Source organism: Balaenoptera ricei, chromosome 14 (genome assembly GCF_028023285.1).
Source record: "Balaenoptera ricei isolate mBalRic1 chromosome 14, mBalRic1.hap2, whole genome shotgun sequence".
Classification (NCBI taxonomy): Eukaryota; Metazoa; Chordata; class Mammalia; order Artiodactyla; family Balaenopteridae; genus Balaenoptera; species Balaenoptera ricei.
Genome location: NC_082652.1, coordinates 21,761,136 through 21,787,068, shown reverse-complemented (window position 1 = coordinate 21,787,068; position 25,933 = coordinate 21,761,136). Strand labels below are relative to the sequence as shown.

Here is a 25,933-nt window from a genome sequence, read left to right as displayed (position 1 = left end):
CACGGAGTCTTGTCCACTGTGCCAGCAGGGAAGTCCCGTGAATGTTTTCTTTATAGAAGTGATCATAAAGAGCAAGTCAAAACATTAAAAAAAACCTTTTTTGAAATTATTTTTACCCTTTTTAGCAGATTGTATTATATCTTTGGTTTTAATCTTTTCTGGTCACCACCAGAAAATGTCTTCACCAAGACATCATGTATGATTTATGCTCCCCCGCCCCCCTTTTGTATAAGGATTAAGTTTAAAAGGGAAACACTTGTAAAATAAGTGATTTTAAAAGGTACAAATCAAATTTGATAAAGTTGGTTTGATCGCAGCTGATCTTTTCTGAGAACATGGTCAGGGCTTCCTTTTGCCCACGTGAGATGTGAAAAGGAAAAAGGTGTATCTGAAATACAGTCAGATCTTAATGTCTAAAAATGCTAGAGCACAGTTTCTTTGCTTTTGACTTCTCACATTTTTGGGTCCCATTTGGAAAAGCAGCTGTCAGTATTTCAGCCACTTACATGAAGACAAATGATCTTAAGTATTGATCGCTAACCAACTGTTTGAAATTCTGTCTATTGCAGATACTCCTTTGAGGAATGTATTCAGAACTTCTCCCACATTAAAACAAAACAAAACAAAACAAACTCCTCATAGAATGAACCATGCTCTGTACCACTAATGTAGTCACAGAATTATTCAAGATTGATCTTTGGTCATTATCTATTGAAACAGAATTTTACTTGTTAGAGTGAACATTATCATTAATGTTGCTGGTTCAAGAGACTTACTGCTAGTAAAAGGCTCTTTGATACAGAAATTTGATTATAACATGGAGTTCATCTGACCGTTTCTGACAACTTACTGGATTTTTGTTTTTCAAGAAGATGGTTGTTTTTTGCTTAGGAAATGATAATATTTTAGCTGCTTATCTGTGTCCTACAGCTGGCAGAGGAATGCAGTACTCTGACCATGAATTTGCGTCTGGATCCCTGAAAACACACAGACCTTACTTAGTGTTTTCAAAAGAGGTAGAAAAGACATGTGGCATCTTTTTAAAAGTTTTTTTTTTTTTAATAAATTACCTTGTTTAGAAAACTCAGTGAGTTTTCCAGGACACTGACTCGATTTTGTATTTAGTTTCTTTTTACTTTTTTTTTTTTGAAACATGGTCCTAATAAGTAGGGGGGGAAAGTCCAACTGAGAGCATTCAGCCATACTTTTTATTTTATTTTATTTTTTAACATCTTTATTGGAGTATAATTGCTTTACAATGGTGTGTTTCTGCTTTATAACAAAGTGAATCAGCTATACAGCCATACTTTTTGAACTGTCTCTTGGTTTTTATTTTCATTTATAGTTGGCTTCAGCAGCAAAAGTTTAGAAAACTTGAGGTTTGGGCTCCTGTACAGGGAGTAAGACCAAACCACAGTAGTTTTACTCAGTTGCTAAATGCTTGGGTTTTGGGTAATACTGGTAATTAAATCATCTCCCCACCATGGAATAATCTCCCCAACATGCCATAGAATCCTAGTTTGGGAAGGTCACATCATCCATCAGATATCCGAAAAGTTACTGGGTATAAATGAGGGAAACACTAAGAAGCTGAAAAACTTGCCCAAAGTAGTAGCAGTTGTAAAGTCACTTCTTAAAATTTAACATCTCTGAATTACTTTATGACCTCCACACTCAAGTTTTGCTGTCAGTGTTTCTTACTATGCAGTGCATGTGCAAGAAAAGCCATTTCTTTCACATACAGTGAACATAAAAGATTCCTTTAAACTTACTCAGTGTTGCCTTCTTAAAGTTTTGAACCCTCAATCATTCCTGCATTTGAAAGGGAGACAGGGCTGTAAAAAAATACTTCATGGGGTGGGATAGGGAGTGTGGGAGGGAGACACAAGAGGGAGGAGATATGGGGATATATGTATATGTATAGCTGATTCACTTTGTTATAAAGCAGAAACTAACACACCATTGTAAAGCAATTATACTCCAATAAAGATGTTAAAAAAAAAACACAAACCTTCATTGTTCTTTTGAAGTTAAAATGTACCCTAGGCAAAAAAGTGCTGCTTTAGCCACCCTTCCTCCCCCTGGCCCCCCCCCCCCCCACACACACACATTTTAGGAGGCCTGGCCTGAGTCTTAAGTTTTTCCTTGTGAATTTGGTTTGACCTAATTAGTTTTTGTAGTTTGGATTCACTTATTATATAAATGGCCCAAATTGGTGAGCCTCTTTGTTGAAGCTGATCTAGTAGGTGGCATATACATGATAACAAACTATTCCATGTAGGTGTCCATTCCTTATTAGCCTTCTCAGGGCCTCCATGCCCTTCCTCTTAATCAGTATCTCATTGTCTTCCAGAAAGACATTGACTGTGCTTTGCAGCTGCACAGTAATATCTAGTATTTTAGTATTTAATAATCAAGTATGTTTTTATTCTCTTTAGGGTTTCCTCTTGAAATAGATAAAATTCTATCCATAGTATAGTACATGATTGTAAAAAAATTTACCTTTTTCGGATAACTGCAAATTCTTTTTTTTTTTCTTTTAACACTAGTCCCCAGATGGAACTTAAGGGTGACCATAGTTAACCCTTGCCCCACACTGCTGCCCTGGCTGGCTGTTCATTAGTGCTTTATGTGTTTAAGAATCCCATGTTATTAGACACTTCAGGTAATTGCTTAGATTTAACGTAACCACTTTACATTCTACCTCTTCAAATATATGACCGTTCAAGGTCACCCAAACATAACTGTTCCTACTCTGAGGTGTACATGACTGGTATCACAGGATATCATCTGGCTTCATGAGAAGGTAGCTTGTGGCACCAAAGAGCTTCTTTCAGACTTACTTCTACATGGCCTTTATCTGGCAAATAGTCCTAAGAGGCATGGGCAGTTTTTAAAATTTTGTTGGCAGTGTTTCACAATGGCATACTTGTTTCCAACTAAGTAGATGTTTGGTTGTGGTTAAGAGGAGTCATTGCTGGCATTGAAGCAGACCTGCCTGAACCTTTTTGTTGAATCTTCCTGTTGTTTGGTCTATGTCTTGGAGCTTTACACCTGTGGAAACTATACACAAACACTTTTGTATTAATAGACTTATATCTTTGACAGAATAAATTACCAAGTAATTTCTAAAACATGTCAGATGATCCTTGTAGTAGAGGTAGTGATTTCTTTGAAGTAAATGTAACACCATCAATTCATTCTTACCCCTAGACTTAACCTGTCTCTTGAATTTAATCCCATTTCACCCCTAATTACTGGCTGGACATAACGTCTACTTGGGAGGCCACCTTTAAAGTCAGTGTATCACATCTGGTGTTGCTTCCTTGGAATCTACCCTTCATTTCTTAACAATACCGTTGTTTTTCTACTCACCACAGGCCTTAGAATTTTGCAGTTATCTTTGACAACTTGCTCTGCCCTCTTTTTTCCATTCCTAATCAACTACCAAGCTCAGGCAATTAATGCTTTCACTCATTTTGGTGTCTTCTTCTGCATTTTTACTATGGTTGAGACATTGGGCCCTTAGCAGTTCATATCTGCACTACTAGTCTAGGAACATCCTAAGTGACTTTTCCCCTCCAAACCATCCTACTTGCTGCTTTTTAATACCACCATTTTCATGTTGTTATTCTCCTGCTCATAAAGCTTTTGGTTTAGTGCCATCGAATGAAATCTAGACTCCTTAGCCTGGCATTCAAGGCCCACAGTGTGTCCTATCTTTTTAGTCTTATTTTCCTGAACATGATTGGTATTCTGACCTATTCTTTATTTCTCAAAAATGTGCTTTCTTCCCACTGTGATATTAACAGCCATCCTTACTTGGCTTCCATCCCCTCTTTCTCTTTATTTAAATTCCACCTAATCTGTAAGACTCAAGTTGAAGTTCTCCACCTCCTGTGAAGTTTCGCCTGGGTTGTCTCTCCTCTGAACTCTGAGTACTTGCATGTCATTGGACAGTTAACCTTGTAGTACTCTGATACTTCTTGGGTTACAGTGAACTATGTCTCATCATTTTTTGCATTTAATACTTAAGTGGAATGTGCCTTCATATATATTGTTTTATCTGGTTCTTTTTTTAACAGGTAAGGACAAAGAGACCCAGTATCTGTTCTTTTTAACAACTGTTTTCTTATTATCCTAAATAAAATTCATAGATGATATAATGTACCTACAGACGTAGTTTTTAAAAAATCAACAGTAACCTTACTGTAGTATAAAGGAAAAATGAAAAAAATTTGTAACTTGTATTTCAGTTTTCAAATACTCAGCAAAAATTAGACTCTAGAAAGAAAAGTTCCTACAGATTTAAAACCCCTGAACTTTCCTGCTGTACTGTGTTGTACCGCCTTAAACAACTTAACAGGCCCAATCTTGATACTAATACGATTTGTATCTGAAGTTGCAAGTTATGAATAGCCTTAGTTCCTTTCCCATACAGCATGTGGTCAATACAGCCCAGCCTGTATTAAACTAAAATTAAATTTTACAAAATTTAAATTAAAAGTTACTGGGAGACAAAAGTACTACTTGTAAAGTGGTTAAAACACTTTATTATTACATATTTAGCCTCCTCTTATATGGTTCTTACTTGTTTAAAAAATGGTTCCAGAGGTTATGGCAATAATGTGATATGTTGACTGACTCTTTAATTTTAGGACTTTGATATTTTGTACAGTCCTGTTCATATATGTGACTTTATGTCACATAAACAGCTCAAAAGGATGAGTTGCCTGCAAATACTGAGAGAAGTCTTTACAAAGGAATCAGGTTGATTAGGTCTTTTATCTCTAAAGGTCAGATTGTTGCCTAGTGGTGACAAGAATTCTTCGTGTTTAGACTGTACTCCTGCCTCTCTGATTTTTTTCTTACACAAAAAAGACCCCTTGATAGAAGCCAATTATGTGTACAAATTAAACTACCAAGTCCAAACCTAGGTCTCCTGTGATCTTCTTAGTTTTTTAAAGTACTTGTTCCTTTAGTGGCAAAGGTTTACCTGAGAAGCCATCAGAAATGGTGCTAGATTGATAGAGAAAAACTCTTAAAGAGGAGTATTTATAGGTTCTTGGAAAGTTCTATCTGTGCAGTTCTGTAGTTTCTAAAAGCATGCTAAGGCCGGACTTGGCCCATTTTGCACAATTAAACATTCTAAAACCTGTGGTTGACTAAATAGTTCACATTGTAACAATTTAAAAAATAATGTATTGTCATGGCATTCCAACTTGTAGAGAAAAGTCTTGTGGGAGATCTAAGTGGCTTAACTTGATACTTAGGATATTTGTCATTGTAAAACTACTGTTTTTTCTTTTGCAGATTTTCTTGTGAAACGTTCCGGTAGAAAAAGTTGTTGGGACAAACTTCATTTGGTAAGTTTGTCCCACTACCTCCTGCCCCCTACTATACTCTCTGCTGTTCTGAGGCAGCAAAAGGTAATTTACAGATGAATTTTCGGGGCCTGTTTTGTCTGTGGACATAATTATTTAGGTGAACCCTTGTATGTTCACTTTAATGTTAAATCTCAATATTTGGTGGTTTGTTGTTTTTTTTTCCCATTAGGACTCAAGCCAGATTACTTTTCCCATATATAATTGTGCCATAGTATAATATACTGTGCCTAGAAACTTGTATTTAAGTTGAGATTAAATGAGTTGTGGCCCTAATCTTTTGTTTAAAATAGTTCTTAACATGATGTTCTTTTAAATTGAAACTTGGTTCTTATTTTGAGTTTTCTTAAATTGTTAAATCTGTGTGAAAATCGAGGCCTCATTACTAGCGTTAGTGGTACTAATGTGACGTTCAACTAGAAAATAACTCTAAAAAATTTGTTAGTCCTGTCCCCAGTGTGGATGTTAATCCCTGTCCTGTCCTTTTTTTCATAGACCTGTGTGGATCTGTTATTACCTAAGTCTTTATTACTGCCTCTTTTTTCTGCCATCTGTCTAATGGAGGAAATTATTACCTAACTTTATTGAAAAGAGAAGTTGCTGTTTTGGTTTTAAGTTTCTGGATCCAAATCATTCCCTTGTTCCAGAATCTTTAGCTTGGCATTGCCTCCAGATTAAGGATCAAGCTCCTTAGCATGGCATTTTAGGCTCTTTATAAGTGAGCTTTAAGCACCTCTACTGCAACTAGGCACTCATTTCCCCCATACATCTAGAACATCTTTTGCTGTAGCCACCCTGACCTACTTACTGTCCCTCAAATACTGTCCAATATCTTGCCTTTTTTTGGGTCTCATTCTTTGCTTGTGCTGTTCCTGTCCCCCCTTTGTCTCAAAATCTGTCTGGTTCAGCCATTAAAAGTGCGAGTGTTCCACAAAGCCTTACTTGAGTGCCCAGTTCAGAATCCATTTCTCTGTCTTTTGCATCCCCATGGAATTCTATTTCTACATCTCTTATCACACTCTGCCTTATTAGTTATGTTTGTCACCCCACAGGATTGTGAACATCTTGAAGGCAAGAACTATCTTCATGTTTGAATTTTCAGATCACGCAAACGTTCCCTGAGTCCTGGGATACTAGTGTCTTCTCAGTATAATTTCATTATAATTAGGATTTTTGTTTTTGTTGTGTGTGTTTGGTTAAGAATAAGGGAGAAGAATTAGATTCTTTTGTTCTAGTAGAGAAGAATTAGATTCTTTTGTTCTAGTAGAGATTAGTTATCATCTTGTTGATTCAGGATACTGTTTATTTCCATTCTATATAGGAAGGATTTATATAGTACATATAATGTGTCCTTGTAGTCCAAGTTGCTCAGTATCTCACTTGGCTGAGTTATTGTTGGCAAGTGTGAGTTTTAGTTACTGATTAAGGAATTGAGTAATTTCTTGTTAACAGGTGCCTGAAAGAATGAGATTCCATGTTAAGTAGGAAGATAAATGTCTTACTTCGGTAAAGATTTCTCAGAAGTCACATTCTGAGACTGACACTGGAGACCAGTGAAGCCTGCAGATCCCAACTGTCAAATTCTCATACATACATTAAGAAAAGAGAAATCATTTGACTTTGCTTCAAATAAGAATTTTACCCTTCATTTGGCCTAGCAGGGTGCATATTAGACCTTTGGAGAGGAAATGTAATCCTAATGTATTACTTGACTCTTCAGTGTTTAATTTTTATTTTTTTAATTTTTAAAAAATATTTATTTATTTATTTTTGGCTGCGTTGGGTGGGTCTTCGTTGCTGTGCACAGGCTTTCTTTAGTTCTGTTAGGCGGGGGCTACTCTTCGTTGCAGTGTGCAGGCTTCTCATTGCGGTGGCTTCTCTTGTTGCTCTAGGCGCCCGGGCTCAGTAGTTGTGGCGCACGGGCTTAGTTGCTCCGCGGCATGTGGGATCTTCCCGGACCAGGGCTCAAACCCGTGTCCCTTGCATTGGCAGGCGGATTCTTAACCACTGCGCCACCAGGGAAGCCTGATGTTAGATTATTAAATTAATTTTGATACCAGGAAACATATTATTGGAATTAATATAATGTGGGTTCCAAATTAAAAGACTAAAGAGAGATGACAACTAGATCCAATGTGATCCTAGACTGGATCCTTTTATAGAGGTGGGGGGGGAAGTCTCTGTAAAGGATGTAATTGGTTGACCAAATTGGAATATAAAAAGTAGATTAAAGTACTATATCAGTGTCAAGTTTCCTGAATTTGAAAACTAGTTCTGTGGTTATGTAAGAGATTATTTTTGTTCTTATAAAGTATATATTGAAGTAGTAAGGGGTAAAGAAGTAGCATGACTTGCCTTAAAGGTCCCAAAGGTCATAGAGTTTAGTGAATGGCAGACTCAGGACTCCTGTCTCTTCTGCCCTCAGAACCATTGCTTTACATCCCTGATTATTTTTTTTGATGGCTTTATCTTCACACTCTGTCTTAGGTCAAGTGAAAAGCTTTTATGCAATATTATTTTGAATTTCCTTTTTAAAAATATCTTTGTAGAAAAGTTTATTTTCCTAATTACAAGGGTAAAGTAATTCTAAAAGTATAAAAACAAAATCCCTATTCCCACTTTCTTCCTTAGAGTGGTAACCATTGTTAACAATCATTACATCATTTTTCTGTACATGTACAAACATGTTTCTGGATTAATACAAATAATGCTTATGCGTATTTTTATTTTAACCTTTCAAATTACAGAACATTAGAACTTCTACCAAGTTGATAACTATGAGTTAGTGAATTATAGTTCCATAAATGGAATTAGTATGTGTAGTCTTTGGCAGTAATGATCCCCCCCACCAAGTGTGTATCTTTTCACCTAGTAAATTTATTTTTAAGAATCAGGGCTGCAGAAATAGTGACTTGTGCAGAGATATGGGCAAGGATGGTTACTGTGGCTATTTTGATTGTAATAGAAAAGTGAAAATAACCTAAATATCTCAGTAATTGATGAATTGTTAGGTTATGGTGTATCGGAATATAATGAAGTACTGAACTGCCATGTTGAAAGTATGTAGTGACACAGGAAGGATTTGGTGCATTGAGGGAAAATGTGCAGAACAATGAATACAGTATGATCCTCCCCCCTCATTTTTCGGGGGTAGATTATGTATGTCTTTGTATATAAATAAAGAAGTGTCCTGGACAGAATTATAAAATATTAACAGTAGTTGTAATTACGTGTAATTGAAGCAAAGGGCAGCAAAGAATGAGAAGGGAAGTTCTACTTATTTACTTAAAAAATAACAGATTTGAGATATAATTCATATATTATACTGTACATTTGACCCATTAACGTATACAGTTCAGTGGCTCAGTATATTCATTGTGCTGTGCAACCATCACTGCAGTCAATTTTAGAACATTTTATTACTTCAGAAAGAAGCTCTCCATACCCTTTAGCTATCACCCCCCTTACCTTCCACCTCCCCCACATCTAAGTAGCTACTAATGCACTTCCTATCTCTATTAATTTCCCTGTTCCATTTCTGTGAAGTATGATATGTGGACTTTTGTGACCGGCTTCTTTTACTTGGTATAATGTATTCAAGGTTCATCTATATTGAAGCATGTATCAGTACTTCTTTCCTTTTAATTGGCTGGTTAATACTCCATTTTGGGATATACAACATTTTGTTTATCCATTCATCCGTCAGTGGACATTTGGGTTGTTTCTGTCTTTTGACTGTCTTGAATAATGCTGCTATAAACATGTGTATACGAGTTTTTCTGTAGATGTGTTTTTGTCTCTCAGACAAAATTCCACTCTCTTTAGGAGTGGAATTGCTGGGTCAGGTGGTAGCTTTATGTTTAATTGTTTGAGGAACTGCTAGGCTGTTTTCCAAGGAGGCTGAACCATTTTACACTCCCACAAGCAGTATCTGGGGACAGTTGCTTGCTTTTTACACCTGTATTTTAAATTTTCTTAGAAGGAGCATGCATTACTATTACAACTAAAAAATTAAGAAGTGTTAAACTACTTCTCTTAGGCTAACAGTAATGACTCAATTTCTTCCTTTTGGTGATAGTATAATTACCATTCTGGAACCCAAGTTTTGTAAGTCAGTTGTTGACTACTTTTTTTTTTTTTTTTTTTTTATTATTATTATTATTTTTTTTTTAATTAATTTATTTATTTATGGTTGTGTTGGGTCTTCGTTTCTGTGCGAGGGCTTTCTCTAGTTGTGGCAAGCGGGGGCCACTCTTCATCGCGGTGCGCGGGCCTCTCACTATCGCGGCCTCTCTTGTTGCGGAGCACAGGCTCCAGACGCGCAGGCTCAGTAATTGTGGCTCACGGGCCCAGTTGCTCCGCGGCATATGGGATCCTCCCAGACCAGGGCGCGAACCCGTGTGCCCTGCATTGGCAGGCAGACTCTCAACCGCTGCGCCACCAGGGAAGCCCTGTTGACTACTTTTTAATGATTGGCTATATCTGCTCTTTGTAATATTAATATTATAAGGACCTCCAGCAGCTTCGTGATTCATATTGGTTGCAGTGTACCCATGATCTTGGCTTTTTCTTATGAACTTGGAATTCCTATAGAAAGTTTTACCTTTCCTCAGATGTTTAAAGCAGCACCTCTTACTTTGAACTATGTTATCTGTTTTCTTATCTCCCCTCTTGCACCATAAATTCTTTAATCTTCCTTAGCCCCCACATCTAGGCCTTTACCTATTACTGTCAGTTATACTCTAAAATAACTTATATCCTTATGCTTTTATTCCATCTGCACTGCCTCCATTCTAAATCAAGCTACCATTTTCCTCCCTGTAATTGTCTCCTGATTCTCTTTATTCTTTTTGTTCTCTAATCCATTCACCACACAGTAATCAGAATTATTTTAAAATCAAATCATATCACTCGGCTGTTTAAAATCTGTCAATGAATTTTTGACACTTGGAATATAATCTGTTGCACTTGGAATATAATTTATACTCCTTACTATCTACATTATCCTCTTGTACATTTCTCCATCTTCAAGTTGGGCCACTCTTCTTTCTGGCTCAGTACATTTTAGCTATACTGGCTTCCTCTTTTTAATCCTTCAGAAATGCCAAAGTCTTTTCCTTGTCAGGAACACATGCTGTTTTCTGTACCAGAAACTGGCCTTGCTGCACAGAGAGGCCTTTTCTGACCACCTTATCTAAAGTAGGACTTCCATACCCCCACCCTCTCAGTCTCTGTCTCAGCATCCTGTTTGTTTCCTTTATCACATTGAGCACAATTTGTAATTATAATTATTTGTTTCTGTCTTCCACACTGGGATATGAGCTCCTTAGTGCAGGAACCAGCACAGTGTCATAGTGTTTGACACGTAGTTAGTTCTCAGGTAATTGTTGATTGACCAAAGTGCAGCACACCATTTTACAGTCTTTATTTGGTGTAGAAATGGAAGACATCAGGGACTTCCCTGGTGGTCCAGTGGCTAATAAGATTCTGCACTCCCAGTACAGGGGGCCCGGGTTCGATCCCTGGTCGGGGAGCTAAGATCCCACATGCCTCGCGGCCAAAAAACCAAAACATAAAACAGAAGCAATATTGTAATAAATTCAATAAAGACTTTAAGAATGGTCCACATCAAAAAAATAAAAGGAAAGTAAAAACTTTGTGAAAATTTCAAATGTATAAAAGTAGAGAAAATAGGTTAATCTCCATTTACTTATCTCATTGGGCTTCAAAAGCTATCAACTCATGGGCCCATCCGGTTTCATAGATACATACTCCTACTCATTTTGCCTATTCCATGATATATTACTTCATGTGTACATATTTCAATTGTATATCTAAAAGAAACTTCTAAAAAGCCATAACCACAGAAACCTCCTAACCACTGTGACATTGTCAGTTATACAGAAAATTAATAAATAACATCAAATATTATATGGGCAGATTTCCCTAAATGTCTCAAATTATTTTCATACTTTGAATTAGGATCCAAGCAAAGTCCATATATTGCAATTGGTTGACATGTCACATCTCTTTTGTAATCTGAGTTTTCCTTTGATCTCTTCTGTCTTGCAGTTTAAAGAATTTGGGTTATTTTTATATTTTTATAGCTTTCTCTAGACTAGATCATTATGTTCATCCTATATTTCATTAGCAGTTGTAAAATGGTGATACTTATTTGTGTCTTTCCTTGTTTGTGTATTAGGTGAAATACTACCCCCATCAACTACTTGGTTGTACAGAGGTTCAGTTTATATAGGAAAAGCAAGATAAATACTAATTCTTTGCCTTTATTTACCAGTTTCAAAAATAAGAAGTTGCTTACTTAGCATTCCTCCAGTGGTGACCAATGAGAGGGAGAGAGAGAAATATTATGAACTTATAATTAAACATATTGAAATTCAATACATGGCGCTTATTATTTTTGCTCAAATTATTCCATTTTCACCAGTGATTCTGTTTAGATTGGCTCTGGAGTCCTTTTGATATACCCTTAGTAGTCTTTGATAGTTTCCTTGCTTTCCAATTTAATGTTACAGGATCAACTTACACATTTTCTGTTCTAGACCTGTAATTGGCTATTTCTCAGGAGCCTTGTTGGCTCCTTTTGAAGTGAGAATTAGTATTTAGATACCATGGTCTAGATGCTTAGAATGCTCATTGCTGCTGGGTCAGTTCCATAACATTTTTGCAGTAAGATTATTTTTAGTATTTCATGAAGAGTTTGATTATATTCATACTCCTCACCTACACATCACATAAAACTTACCCTTTAAAAGCATACAGTTCAGGAGTTTTTAGTATGTTGTGCTAAACCACCACTAATCTGTTTTCTGTCTCTACCTAGATTTAAAATTCTGGGCAATTCATATAAATGAAATCGTACAATATGGTCTTTTGTGCCTGGCTTCTTTCAGTTAGTATTATGTTTTCAGAGTTCATCCGTATTGTATCATGTGTCAGTATTTTAGTCTTCTTTTATTGCTGGATAATATTCCATTGTGTGGATATACCACATTTTATTCTTTCATCATTTGATGGACATTTGGGTTGTTTCTGCTTCTTGGCTGTTATGAAGAATGCTGCTGTGAACATTAACACACAAGTTTTTGTGTGGATATGTTTTCAGTTCTCTTGGGTATATACCCAGGAATGGAGTTAATGACTCATATGGTGACTTTTAAAGGAACTGCTAAACCATTTTCTACAGCAGTGCATGAAGGTTTCAAGTTCTCCATATTCCACTACCTTTTTTATGTTAATATCTTCATCACTGGAGTTGCACTTTGTTATCTGTTTTGCAAAACTTCAAATCCACTTCTATTTGAGTTATTTAAAATATAGCAGTTTGAATATATATATGATACTGTCATTAGACATTTAATTCTAAAACACAAATATCTTTTGCACAACATTAGGACAGTTTAAAAATAAAATTCATCCAGTAGGTGTTTCTTTTTAAAGTGATCTTTAAGAGATTTTTTTCTAATAAGTTCATACCCTCAGGAATAATTTCTTTACATTTCCTCCTTTCCTTTTTTTTTTTTTTCCTCCTTTCCTTTTTAATTAATTCCAACAGGTGGCCTCTTTACATACCCTTGCCACCTCATCTAAAACAGCACTTCTTTGTTACTCCTTATCCCTAAACCCTGCTTTATTTTCTTTGTAACACTTACCAGCTACCTAATATAAACATGTCTATTTATTTGTTTCTAGTGGGGAAGGCAGGCAGTAAAATTTTTATTTTATTTCATTTTTTAAATTTATTTTTGGCTGCGTTGGGTCTTCGTTGCTGTGCACAGGCTTTCTCTAGTTGAGATGAGCGGCGCTACTCTTTTTGCGGTGCACAGGCTTCTCATCGTGGTGGCTTCTCCTGTTGCGGAGCACAGGCTCTAGGCGTGCGGGCTTCAGTAGTTGCAGCACGTGGACTCAGTGGTTGTGGCGCACAGGCTTAGTTGCTCCGTGGCATGTGGGATCTTCCTGGACTAGGGATCGAACCCGTGTCCCCTGCATTGGCAGGCGGATTCTTTTATTTATTTATTTTGGCTGCATTGGGTTGTCTTTGCTGCGCGCGGGCCCCCTCCAGCCGCGGCGAGCAGGGGCCACCCCACGCCGCGGTGTGCGGGCTTCTCACTGCGGTGGTCTCTCTTGCCGCGGAGCGCGGGCTCTAGGCACATGGGCCTCAGCAGCTGCAGCACACGGGCTCAGTAGCTGTGGCGCAAGGGCCCAGCTGCCCCAAGGCACGTGGGAGCTTCCCAGACCAGGGATCGAACCCATGTCCCCTGCAGTGGCAGGCGGACTCTCAACCACTGCACCACCAGGGAAGTCCCAGGCATTAAAATTAAGCTCCATGACTTTTTGGTTACAGTTGTCTCCCCTAGATCTAGAGCAGTGCCTGGGATATATTAGGTGTTGAATAAATATTTATTGAAATGAATGAATAAATGAGAATTTTATGCCAATCTGTGTTCTTGAGCTAGGTTATATCACAAAGACTTGTTTTAGGTTTGAATAATGGTAAGAATGATGACTCTGAGTTATGTTACTAAACCACTTGGTTCTTCCTCATCCTTCTAGCCTCTGAACAATGGAGTACCCCAAACCACCACTTGGTCCTCTTAGTTTCTCCATCTGTACTTGCCCCAGAATTTACTAGCTTTAATGCCATCCACACACTTATGCCTCCCACATTTATGTTACTATCTCTAGCTTCCATCTTCTTCATCTCCAAGCTAGTTTGTTCAGCTTTTACTTGGTGTCTTCAACAGGATATCTGTTAGACATCTCAAATATAACGTGTCTAAAATGGAACCTTTGATTCCCTGTTCTCCCTCCTGTACCTCTGCACAGAGTGGGTAATCCATTTTCTGATGTTTTCCCTCATCAGTAAATGGGAAATCCTTGCTTCTAGATGCTGAAGCCAGAAAGTGTGACTTCTTTTATTTAATGAATTAGCTCAAATCCTGTGGGTGGTAATTTCAAAATATATCCAGAATCCAGCAATGTCTCACCATTTCCATCACTACTTCTTATGGTGATTATTTCCTTCTGACAGGTCTTCCTGTTTCCTCCTGTGCTCCCTCAGATCCCCCAACAATCTAGTCTGTTCCCACCCTATAGCCAGAGCCATCCTTTAAGTCACCTCATGTCACTCCTCTGTTCATAACTGCACAAGGCTCCACATATTCTGGGCCCTGCTGCTTCTTTGATGTCCTCTGTTCCCTCACTTTCACTGCTCACAAAGAGTTTACTTTGAATATTGAATGCCAGACTGCCTAAAATATCCTATATTCATGGAAGTTTAGTGAACTAGAAATGGTGGCTTTGCATGAAATGTATCTATTTTTTTTTATAAAAAGCTACTTATTAGAGATGATAGTGTTCTTACTAGCCTGTCTTTGAGTTTCTTGTTAGGTATTCCTCCCCCACTCTTATAGTTGTTTCTGAAAACCAGGTAAAGGTATTAGTGCAGTTTATGTGAGTTTTCAGTGAGCATAGGACATTGGGGCAAAAGGCAGTTTTTTCATATTTTTTTACTAAGCCAGTTTGGTTCCCACAGATGGGGAGATCCATTTTGAATTTACAGATAACCACAAAAACATACTGTAATATTACAAGAATATTGTTTTTGCATTTGCAGGTCAGTTTTAGTTATTGCTTTATTATTTTCATCTAAGGTTTGTAATATTTTTTGTATTGCTATCAACATTCAGAACATGAGCCTTTGCTACTTTTTTGCTCAAATAGTTTACGACCAGGAGGATTTTCACAAGGGAGTTAAGGAGTTTGGATTTGACTAGTGGGGATTGGCTGGGTGATATTCAGCTTTTCCTTGGCTGACTCTGGTCAGGTCTTTTTTTTTTTAATTTTTTTTTTAAAGATTTATTTATTGATTGATTGATTGCTATGTTGGGTCTTCGTTTCTGTGCTAAGGCTTTCTGTAGTTGCGGCAAGCGGGGGCCACTCTTCATCGCAGTGCGCGGGCCTCTCACTATTGTGGCCTCTCTTGTTGCGGAGCACAGGCTCCAGATGCGCAGGCTCAGTAGTTGTGGCTCACGGGCCTAGTTGCTCCGCGGCATGTGGGATCTTCCCAGACCAGGGCGCGAACCCGTGTCCCCTGCATTAGCAGGCAGATTCTCAACCACTGCGCCACCAGGGAAGCCCCTGGTCAGGTGTTTAGGTCCTTGTATATGCAGTTTCTTTAATTACGGTATGGCCAAATGGGGTTGGGGGATGCGTGTGTGGGAATTGGCAATTTTGTCCTTCTTTTTTTTTTTCTTTTTCAAGATCCAGGCATAAAGGAAAGAAAAGCCTTGCCAAGATACCAAAGAAAGGACGGGGATCTCTCCTCCTAATCTGGGCCTCCTGTCATGGTAAGTACTAAGAAATAACAAGAAAATTGAACTTGAACTCTGTCCTGACAATTAAGTGAATACTAATAAGTTCATAGTTACCCATTTTTGTTATGGTGAGAAATCATTTCACTTTTTCTTTCCCAGAACTCTCTTGTCTATTTTCTTTTATTGTTTACTTAGTAGTAATAATTTTAGAATATTCTAGTGTCTTAGAGCAGTTTTGCTTCTATTAACTTTAATCCTGTGAGTTAGATATTGTTTCTTTTCAGTCAGATAGTAAATGGAGTCAAGACTAAAACCCATGTTTCTTGGACTACTTCAGGGTTCTTATTCCTTTTCTAGGAAGGAAGGTATCGTGAAAAGCTTTTCTCTGTGTGTGTGTGTGTGTGTGTGTGTGTGCACACGCGCGCGCATGTGTGTGTTTTGTTGTGTATAGGAGAATTATATGGTCATACACATATTCTTTATGAATTTACCTTTCTGGATAGAAGCAATTCCCTGTCTTCCCTGTCCTGTCTCTTTAAGGCATTATTTTTATCCCAGAGAAGATGAAGTAGCTCTCTGCACACTCCCTACGTACGTCTTTGACTAAAATGAGTGTATTTCAGTGACCTGTGGGCCATTTAGGACTCAGTTCAGGCAGAGATGATGGAGCAATGAGCCAACCACATTTCTGTCAATCCTGAGAACAGGTAAACCGTGCTCCAAGGCTTAAAAAAGAAATGGTCCTCTATAATATTGTCCCGCTTCTATCTTGGTGATGTTTTCTAGAACCAAACTCTGTCTCATGCTGGTGCACAAAGAAGGAATTGAAAAGGCCATGTTAATTTCAAGCTTCATTAGGAACATGGGTGGAAAATGCTTTTCAAAATTAAAAACAAACTAAAACAAAACAGAAAAACTAGTTGTATAGAAGTGTCATATTAAAATGACGACAAAGGTAACTGCTCTCATCTTAAATCTTTGCCAGTTTTTTCTTAGTTTGTGGGCATAACAACTTTCTAATGTATCCTATACCCAAACACTGATGAGCTTTTCTTTAGACTATATTTTATTTTATTGGTTTTCACGAGTTTTTAATGAACTGAAAAAGTGTTTGCCTAATATTTTATGGTATGTATGCCAATGCTAATGAATAGCAAATGGTGGGCTTATGAAAGCAGCTCTGTTCTGTACTGAGGGGTTGTCCTTCATTGTGTACCACATAGCTACAATGGTGTGGTCCTCATTCTGGTGCTGCTGGGGTCTCTGGTGCCCTGCAGACAGTCTTCCTGGTGCGCTCTGGAGATACTTCTGTGTGCAGTATTTGGGGAGCAGTATGACCGTGGGTCTTTTTTTAAAAATCTGTCATAAAGTAGCATTACAACAAGTTTTTACAAGTACTTATTTACAACTCTTCCACCAAAACCCATGGTTGTGTTCCTTTCTAACTAGTTTATGTCCATATGTATATTTTATGTAGTTGGAATTAAAACATAATTATTTTGCTTATTTCACTAAATGAATTAAACATTTTCCCTTGTTGACTCATTGGATTCCTAATGATTTTTTACTAGCTACATATCATTTTGCAAGTTGTTGAATCATTGATTTAAGTAATATTAATTAATATTTTGTTTTAGAATTTTGGTTCTGTGTCCTTAATCCTTATTTTTTGTATAGAGAATTCAGAAGTACTGGTTTTTCTTTCTTTTTTTAGTGTGTACTTCTATACTAATTTGAGTAACATCCTCATACTTTTAAAAGTTCTTAAATGAGATTGAGGTTTTTTTGGGGAGGTTAAGCATTAGGAAGATGTTTTCATGTTTCATTATGGAAAATCTCAAGCCTGTGCAAATCGAGAATAGTATGATGAACCCTCATATATGCATCAACCAGCTGCAATAATCATCAGTTCATGGCCACACTTGTTTCTTCTGACTCCCTCACCCCGGCCTCTTTGAATTATTTTGAAACAGATCACAAACATTATATCAAGGGAAATTTATTTTTGATGGCCTTTAATACCAGTCTTAAGAATGATGAATTGACAGACTGACAATCACTTTAACTTTTACATTTGTCAAATGTTCCTACAGATATTTCACTCTTAAGTATAGTTTTTTTTTTTTTTTATCCTGGAAGGCTGTATATAAATTTAGTTTATAGGCATTTCCACTGGTCAGCCTCTACTCGCCATGTTCTTTAAATATTTATCTCTAATGTTGACTTCTGAGATATAGACTTAAGTCTCTTACCTGCATAGTTTAGTGAATAGCAGAAATTAGCCTGGAACTGTGGTGACTGATCCCTTTTCAAGATTTTATAGGTGACCCCATATGGCGCTGGTGGATATTAAGTACCACCAGATTCCACAATGCCTGGTGTTCCTCAGCAATAGCAGGAAATTGACCATGTGGAATACATTCTCCTACTAATAAACTACTGCTTAATAAGCTAGCCTAGGAGAAATTTGTTTTCAAGCCTCTTATCAGGCTAACACTTGACAGACTTTTTCTTTTTTTTTTTTTTTTAGTACATTTATTTATTTATTTATGGCTGTGTTGGGTCTTCGTTGCTGCGCACGAGCTTTCTCTAGTTGCAGTGAGCGGGGGCTACTCTTCATTGTGGTGGCTTCTCTTGTTGCAGAGCATGGGCTCTAGGCACGCGGGCTCAGTAGTTGTGGCTTGTGGGCCTCTAGAGCGCAGGCTCAGTAGTTGTGGCGCACAGGCTTAGTTGCTCCGCGGCATGTGGGATCTTCCCGGACCAGGGTTTGAACCCATGTCCCCTGCATTGGCAGGCGGATTCTTAGCCACTGTGCCACCAGGGAAGTCCCCAGACTTTTTCTTCCTTGCCTTTTGTCTCCTTCCAGCTCTTCCTCCATCAGCCATCTCAAGTTTGTCCTCCCTTTTACATATGAAACTCAGAAACTGTAATAAATTAGGCAGTTGATTCAGCTTATGCTTAGCCAAGTAATATTTTTACCATTCTTCTTGGAAAGTCTATGAAGAGTTTATCCTAATCCTTGGGGATTAAATGCATTTTTATGTATTGTGTTGGCCATAAAGTTCATTCAGATTTTTCTGTAAGAGCTTGTGGAAAAATCCGAACGAACTTTTTGGCCAGCCCAATGTAAGGGGGAAAATCAGTCCAGAAACTGTACAGGTAACGTGAACGGAGACAGTCTTATTAAAAAAGCATTTATTTTATTTGACTGTGAAATATTATTTCTTTATGCTCATCTTGTTTGCCAAATTCTCAATTCTCTTATGCTGAAAATCATTTGTTCCATTTTCAGTTTTCGGTAACTGCTTTGGTTATATACATTGGCCTGGATTAGCCCCCAAGTAAATGTGCCAGCAAGAATGAATTGATAAATGGCTTCTCTAGTTTTTTTTTTTTTTTTTAAGCCTGCTATATTATTTCAGTTCTATGCTATTTAGAGGTCAGTAAAAATCTAGTCTGGGAATCACTTAAATAATGATCTGTCAAATGATCTTGAAGAGAATAAAAGTTTAGGCCTTATATAGTTAGGTGAGTTTAAAAAGTTAATGTGATGCTGAGAAAGCATGTTTACAGTGTACTTTTATGTAATAATTTTTAAAAGCCCCCCCCCCATATTTCATAGCTTTTCCTGTCTATCCCCTATTGGTTTATGAGAAAAACTTCCTAAATTCAAGTTTTCTCATATCTTTTCTCTTTAGTGCTGAGTGTAAATACTCAGTGTTCTTTAAGTCAAGAACTACCTCTTAAGAATGGAAATAGAATTGGTTAAAAGAAAAAAAGGTAACATTTATAGGAAAATTGAGTTCCTTTCAAATATGACTATGTCCCTTATTCCTTCACCCAATCATTGACCTCAGAGGAAATGAGTGGAAAGGAATAAAATGGAACAGATTGACACAAAACTCTTCATATAACAAGTTATTTTGGTGTTTATAGAAGTGGAGTCATTCTTCGTACACCCTAGGTAATTATATTTCTGGAGGCTCCAAGCCATGTCATATCAACCTTACTAAAACACACCAACTTCATTAAACTTTTATTTATTTATTGCTATGAATAACTGAATAGATTTTTATACTTTTGCTTTTGAAATTATTTGATTATCAGCTACGATTTCTTGACAGTCATGGTGAACACTTAGCAGTGTCACTTCCCTAGGACTGCTAAGTATATGACAAGTTTTATATTTTTTGGTAGCATTTTATGAACCATTTATAAAGTTGTTACAGTTTTATTTTTAGAATTTGAAGCCGCTAATTTCTTTATACATTTTAAGTATCAAACTTTTTAAAAGTTTGTGCCTCAAGATAAAACCTGTGCCTCAAGATAAAATGGCCCCTTAGAGGGGTTGGAATGGGCCCAGTCAGCTAGAGTAGCAAAGATACGGTTTTATGGGTAGTAGCTGAGTGAGTGAGTGTTGTTGAAGTCTCTGTATGGCTGTTCGTTTCATCACTAGGAGACTGGTTTTATAGAAAGCCTGACTTCAGATTAAACAGCTTTAATTGGTACAGTCAGTGGTACCACATCCATGGATTCCCAGATTAATCGGGGAAAATTACAGAAAGTTCCAAAAAGCAACACCTGAATGTGCTGTGTACCAGCAACTATTTACATAGCATTTACTTTACATTAGGTTTTATAAGTAATCTAGAGGTGATTTAAAGTATACTGGAGGATGAGCATAGGTTATATGCAAATACTGTATACCTTTTTTATATAAGGGATTTGAGTATCCATGGGAGGGCTGTGTGTCCTGGAACCTATCCCCCTCAGATACTGAAGGATGAATGTATTTAGTAGTGGATTATAGTAGAGCAGCAATTCTCAAAGTCTTTGGTCTGAGGACCTCTTTTTACATTCTTGACTTATTGAGGGCCCCAAAGAGCTTTTGTTTATGTAGGGTGTGTCTGTCTGTATTTACTGTATTAGAAGTTAAAGCTGAGAAATCTTTAAAATGTTCATTAATTCATTTAAAAATAACAATAACCAATTAAATGTTACCATAACATTTTTTATGAAAATTAACTTTTTCCTCATCCGACAATAATTAATGTAAAAGAGTAGCATTGATTTTTACAGTTTTTTAAAAATGTTTGGCTTAATAGATGATAGCTGGATTCTCATACCTACTTCTACATCCAATTTGTTACAGTATGTGTTTTTGAAATAAATGAAGTAAATCCAGCCTCACAGAGATACATAGTTAGAAAAAGGAAGAGTATTTTAATAGTTTTTCCAGGTAGTTGTGTGTATTCTTCTATTACACTACATCAAAACTTGACAAGTATCAGTTCTTTTTTATAAATCTATTTATTTATTTATTTATTTATTTTTAGCTGCATTGGGTCTTTGCTGTGCACTGGCTTTCTCTAGTTGTGGCGAGCGGGGGCTACTCTTCGTTGTGGTGCATGGGCTTATCATCGCGGTGGCTTCTCTTGCTGCGGAGCACCGGCTCTAGGCGTGCGGGCTTCAGTAGCTGTGGCTCGCCGGCTCTAGAGCGCAGGCTCAGTAGTTGTGGCCCATGGGCTTAGTTGCGCCACGGCATGTGGAATCTTCCCAGACCAGGGCTCAAACCCGTGTCTCCTGCCTTGGCAGGCGGATTCTTAACCACTGCGCCACCAGGGAAGCCCCGACAAGTATCAGTTCTTTGAAGGTTAGTTGCAGTGTGGAATCTGAAGCCATATCAGTGAACTTTTTGTATTATGTTAAAACCATAGGTCTGTCTTGCACTTTAAATTAACCTTTTATCCATGCATAATTTTGTAACATCAAGAATAGGTCATTTTGAAAATAATGAGGAATGAGAAAATAATGAGTAATGCAGATCTTCCAAATGTAGACATATTTCGCGATAAAATTTCTTTAAAAAATCACCCTTGGGGACTTCCCTGGTGGAGCAGTGGTTAAAAATCCGCCTGCCAATTCAGGGGATATGGGTTCGATCCCTGGTCTGGGAAGTTCCCACATGCCGCAGAGCAATTAAGCCTGTGTGTCACAACTCCTGAGCCTGTGCTCTAGAGCCCGTGAGCCACAACTACTGAGCCCGGGTGCCACGACTACTGAAGCCCGCGCGCCTAGAGCCCATGCTCCACAACAGGAGAAGCCACCACAATGAGAAGCCTGTGCACCGCAACAAAGAGTAGCCCCCACTCTCCGCAACTAGAGAGAAAGCCCGCATGCAGCAATGCAGACAAAAACAAACAAAAAACCTTGAGTATTGTTTGTTTATAGATAGGATTTTTCTTTCTTTGAGATTAAAAAATTGTTAGAAGTGTGATAAGTAGCATGTGTGGAAATGTCCAGTAACTAGTGGTTGTATTTCTCACTGGTGCTGTCAGTTTAACATGATACGGTTTTGCTCATATAAAATTTGCTGTGTAGACAGATTCCATCATAATATACAGTCAGACTTTCCAACAGATTGCTTTTTCCCCCTGCCCTGGTCTTCCTATACCATAAAAATTCATAATGTAAAAGACTACTTTTTAATATAAATTATAATTAGTTCAATTCAGGTGCCATTTAGATTATAATTTATTGCTTCTTTGAAATTGCCTTAATGGAAATAAATCTAATTTGTAATATAAAGCAGATTATGCTAGGGGTAGTGGTTCACACATGTTTTCAGTTTGAGAATGCACTTCTTAAGTTTACATTAAAAAGAAAAAACTTTCTGTTATGGAAAGTTCACATATAACCAAAGTAGACACAGTGGTATAGTGAACTCTCACTTAAAAGTTGCATGAATTATCCCTCATGGACAGTTCTGTTTCATTTATGCCCCATTCCCTTCCCTCTCCAGTTATTTTGAAGCAAATTCCAGATGTGAGTCACATCATTTCATTTTTATATAATGCACAATGTATCTTTCAAAAATAAGAATTGAAGGTTATAACTTAAGAGAAAAAAGCCACTGTATCTTGATTTCTCCTAAAAGTAATATACTAACAACTTATTAGTGCTTAATAGAAATGTTCTTAACTTCTTTGACTTTTTTTTTTTGGCATTGGTGTGTTCTCCGTCTAAAGGCGCCGAATGTATTAGATGGAACACTTTTGGGGGTGAATATTTTTTCATTGAGCTTTCTGCCAGTTCACCTTGGTCACTGGACTCTCAATGTTATTATGCTCCTAGACATGGCAGAAAAACCCAATATGGATGAGTAGGAGCTTTGAAATTATTTAAACATTTGGGTTTTTCCAGGATGAAGAGACTCAGCACAGCCTTGAGTGCATCCAGGCCAATCAGATCTTTCCCAGGAAGCAGCTGATCCGGGAGGATGAGAATCTTCAGGTAATTTCAGGCCACTTTTGATTGTGAAATAAGTATTAAGCATCATAGTAACAATGTAGCAGAGCTAATGGATTGAAGTAATGTACTATATATAGGAAAATATGTATTAGAAAAATATATATTTTCCTCAGCCATACACATAATAGAAATGTAAGCTGGAAAACATCTCTCCTTTTAGAAAGACTTTTTTTCCTGAGAATTCACTGAGATGATCATCTCTGTGTCATTCCTTCTGTAGTCTAGAATATGAATAACTAGGTTTTATGAATCTTGAATGTTGTGGGTATAAACCCATCCTCTTTAGGTCCCTTACCCATTTATGTACTGTTTTTGAGTGACAGTGTTTATCATCCATTCACCTGACCCATGTTTGAACACTTTGCTTTACTGCTTCAAAACTCTGAAGGGTTTCTTCTTCCATTTTGAAGGTTCCTTTCCTTGAACTTCATGGAGAAAGCACAGAGTATGTGGGCCGTGCTGAGGATGCCATCATTGCCCTTTCTAATTACAGACTTCACATCAAGTTCAAGGAGTCTCTTGTTAATGTAAGTGTTTCTCAATGTATAGTTCTCAACTATAGAAGTAGATGGAGAAAGGAAGTATTCAATAAAAAAAACTTGTTAATGTTCTCAAAGAGAGGAGTGTTATATGGGGTTTGGTTTGAAAACCTTGTGTGCTCTGCTTTTCTCTCACTTAATTTAAGCACTCAGGGACACTAGGTTAGCAAGCAACTCTTGTGCTTGATTTAAGATGATACATGTAGTTGTCAGCTAAGGTGTCCATTGTCTAGTAACACTGCATGATTCGCAGTAGGTAATGATGTACCATTAAGCTTTGTAAGGTTGCAAAGGCTGTGTAGGCTTTTATTCCTCAATTTTTAGTAGTTGCTGACTGCCTCAGTTGAGAGAATTTCCTGGACCTTAATGTCAAATGTTGAGTTGTACTTTGAGCTCAGTGCAGACTTCTGTTGTAGGATGAAGTTATTCTAATGGCTCCTTAGTGGTATAAGTATAGATGTCAAGTACAGTGTGTATTTGCATAATGGACTATATATTGCTGAAGAGAAGGAAGGCTCTCAGTTTTCGAGTGCATTTACCCTTTTCAATTATGAGGGTATTCTCAGTGAACTGGTTCTTCCAGCACACTTGCCATCATTAATAGTTTTCAATAAACGTGCCTTTCACCACAAAAATGTGAAGGTTCATGTATTTCAACCAAATGAATGCCTTCTTCCTTCCTCACTGGACCGTATTGTGGCTTTCTGCACTTTGGTTCTAGCACAAAGAAGTGTATTATGACATCTTGTAAAAGCTCAGGACTGTACTTTCATTCAGATTGTGTGTTTTGGGGTTCATTTGGGGATTCTTAGAAAAAGTTTACTCAGCCATCCAGAAGTTACCCTATTCCTTCATCATATTTTTCCCTTGTCAAGACCCAAATGGCTGACATTTTCTTTGTGGTTGGCATTTATTATTTTAGTATTTATTATTATTCTTTGTAGTTAAGCATTTACATCCAGGAATCATTGTGGCCTGAATTCCTCCTGGTTTCTAGATTTGGGTTATGATCATATCTGTTATGTTAGTTTTCTGCCTATCAGCTAAAATACACACTGGATTCATTAAGGAAAGAGGCATGTTGTGCTTTCTTACCATATAGCACTGTATTCAGAAGGGCCCATTTGGAATTGGGTGGCCGTGATAGGAGGGGACAGGATTGAATCTCCTATAACATTCCAGCAACCAGACGTTTCCTACCAGCTACTGTGGAAATAATGACAGTAATAATTAGTAGAATTGCCCAATTTAATTTTGTGTTTAAACTGTGTTTAAATGTCTAGAATTGATGGAATTGTAATTAAATTGCATGTGGAGATAATTTAGTTTCATATCATTGCATTTCTCCATACAGTCCTCTGTCTCTCAGCTTTTTGGTTTATGGCGAAGTATTTCAGAGACTATTTTTAGATCTATTTGGGAATATGGTCTGTTGGAGAGAAAGCATGGATTTGATCATGTCATTCACCAGCCTGAAGCCCTTCAGTGTTTCTTAACTACTTCTAAGATGAAATTACTTAGCATGGTATGATCCTTGGTCCCTGACAGCTTTTCTGTATCCCTCTTTTCCCCCTTCTTCCTTTTGTATTGGTAAAACCACCCTCCTTGGAATCTCAGACATACTTTACACCTCTGAGTTCTCTCTTCTCCTACCCAGGGAACTTCTCTTCATCTGTCAAAACCCAGTTCAGGTGATAAATTCTTCTGTGAAGCCTTTCTCAATCCCAGTTCCCTCCCTGACAGTTTATTACCCTCTCTTCTGGCTTCTTCTGTATCTTGAACATACCTTTACAACATTTACCAGATATGCTGTAATTTTTTGTTTATTCATCTTTGTATCTTCAGAATCCAACATGTTTACTGGTGCCATGGTATTCAGTAAATACTAAAGTGAATTGAAGTTAATAGGGGTTTGAAATTGATATTAGACCATTTTTAAACCCCCTTTGGGTTTAAAGTTCATTTTAAAACATACTTCTGTGTAAATACGCCTGTGTCATCTTGTCTCTTAACAGTAGCTGTATGAGTAGGTTGTTTACTGGAATTGTTGGTCCCCCATTGTGACTGAGACACAGTGCTTAAGAAAACTTACCCCTGTTCTTACTTTTGACCCATTTCTTCACCTAAAAGTGCTTTCCATTTAGCATTATAACCCTCTAAGGCATAGAGCCTGCATGTCACGTTTTAAAAAGCCCAAGATAATGGTTTTGCACAGAAAAATGGTTGTGCAAAAGTATTTTGGCGTTGCAGTGACTTTAAACATTTCAGGTTGAGAGCGACTAGGACTTCTTCATACAAATAAGTTAATCACATCGCAGTTAGTGCTAAGGTTCCTAAAACCTGTGGTTACTCCAGGAAACAG

General features: G+C 37.5%; 1 protein-coding gene across 16 annotated transcripts in view; it reads left to right on the top strand.

The window, feature by feature from the left end:
* The window catches only part of MTMR3 (myotubularin related protein 3), a 132,883-nt gene that overhangs the window by 66,704 nt on the left and 40,246 nt on the right, over positions 1–25,933 (top strand). For 15 of the 16 annotated variants that reach the window (XM_059894243.1, XM_059894244.1, XM_059894238.1 and 12 more), the window contains 4 exons: positions 5,314–5,366; positions 15,669–15,754; positions 22,925–23,014; positions 23,443–23,559. In XM_059894243.1, coding sequence (XP_059750226.1) covers positions 15,752–15,754; positions 22,925–23,014; positions 23,443–23,559 — 210 coding nt within the window. In that variant the 5' untranslated portion in view covers positions 5,314–5,366; positions 15,669–15,751. Of the gene's footprint in view, positions 1–5,313; positions 5,430–15,668; positions 15,755–22,924; positions 23,015–23,442; positions 23,560–25,933 lie in introns of those variants that run through there. The other variant, XM_059894236.1, reaches the window with a different exon arrangement.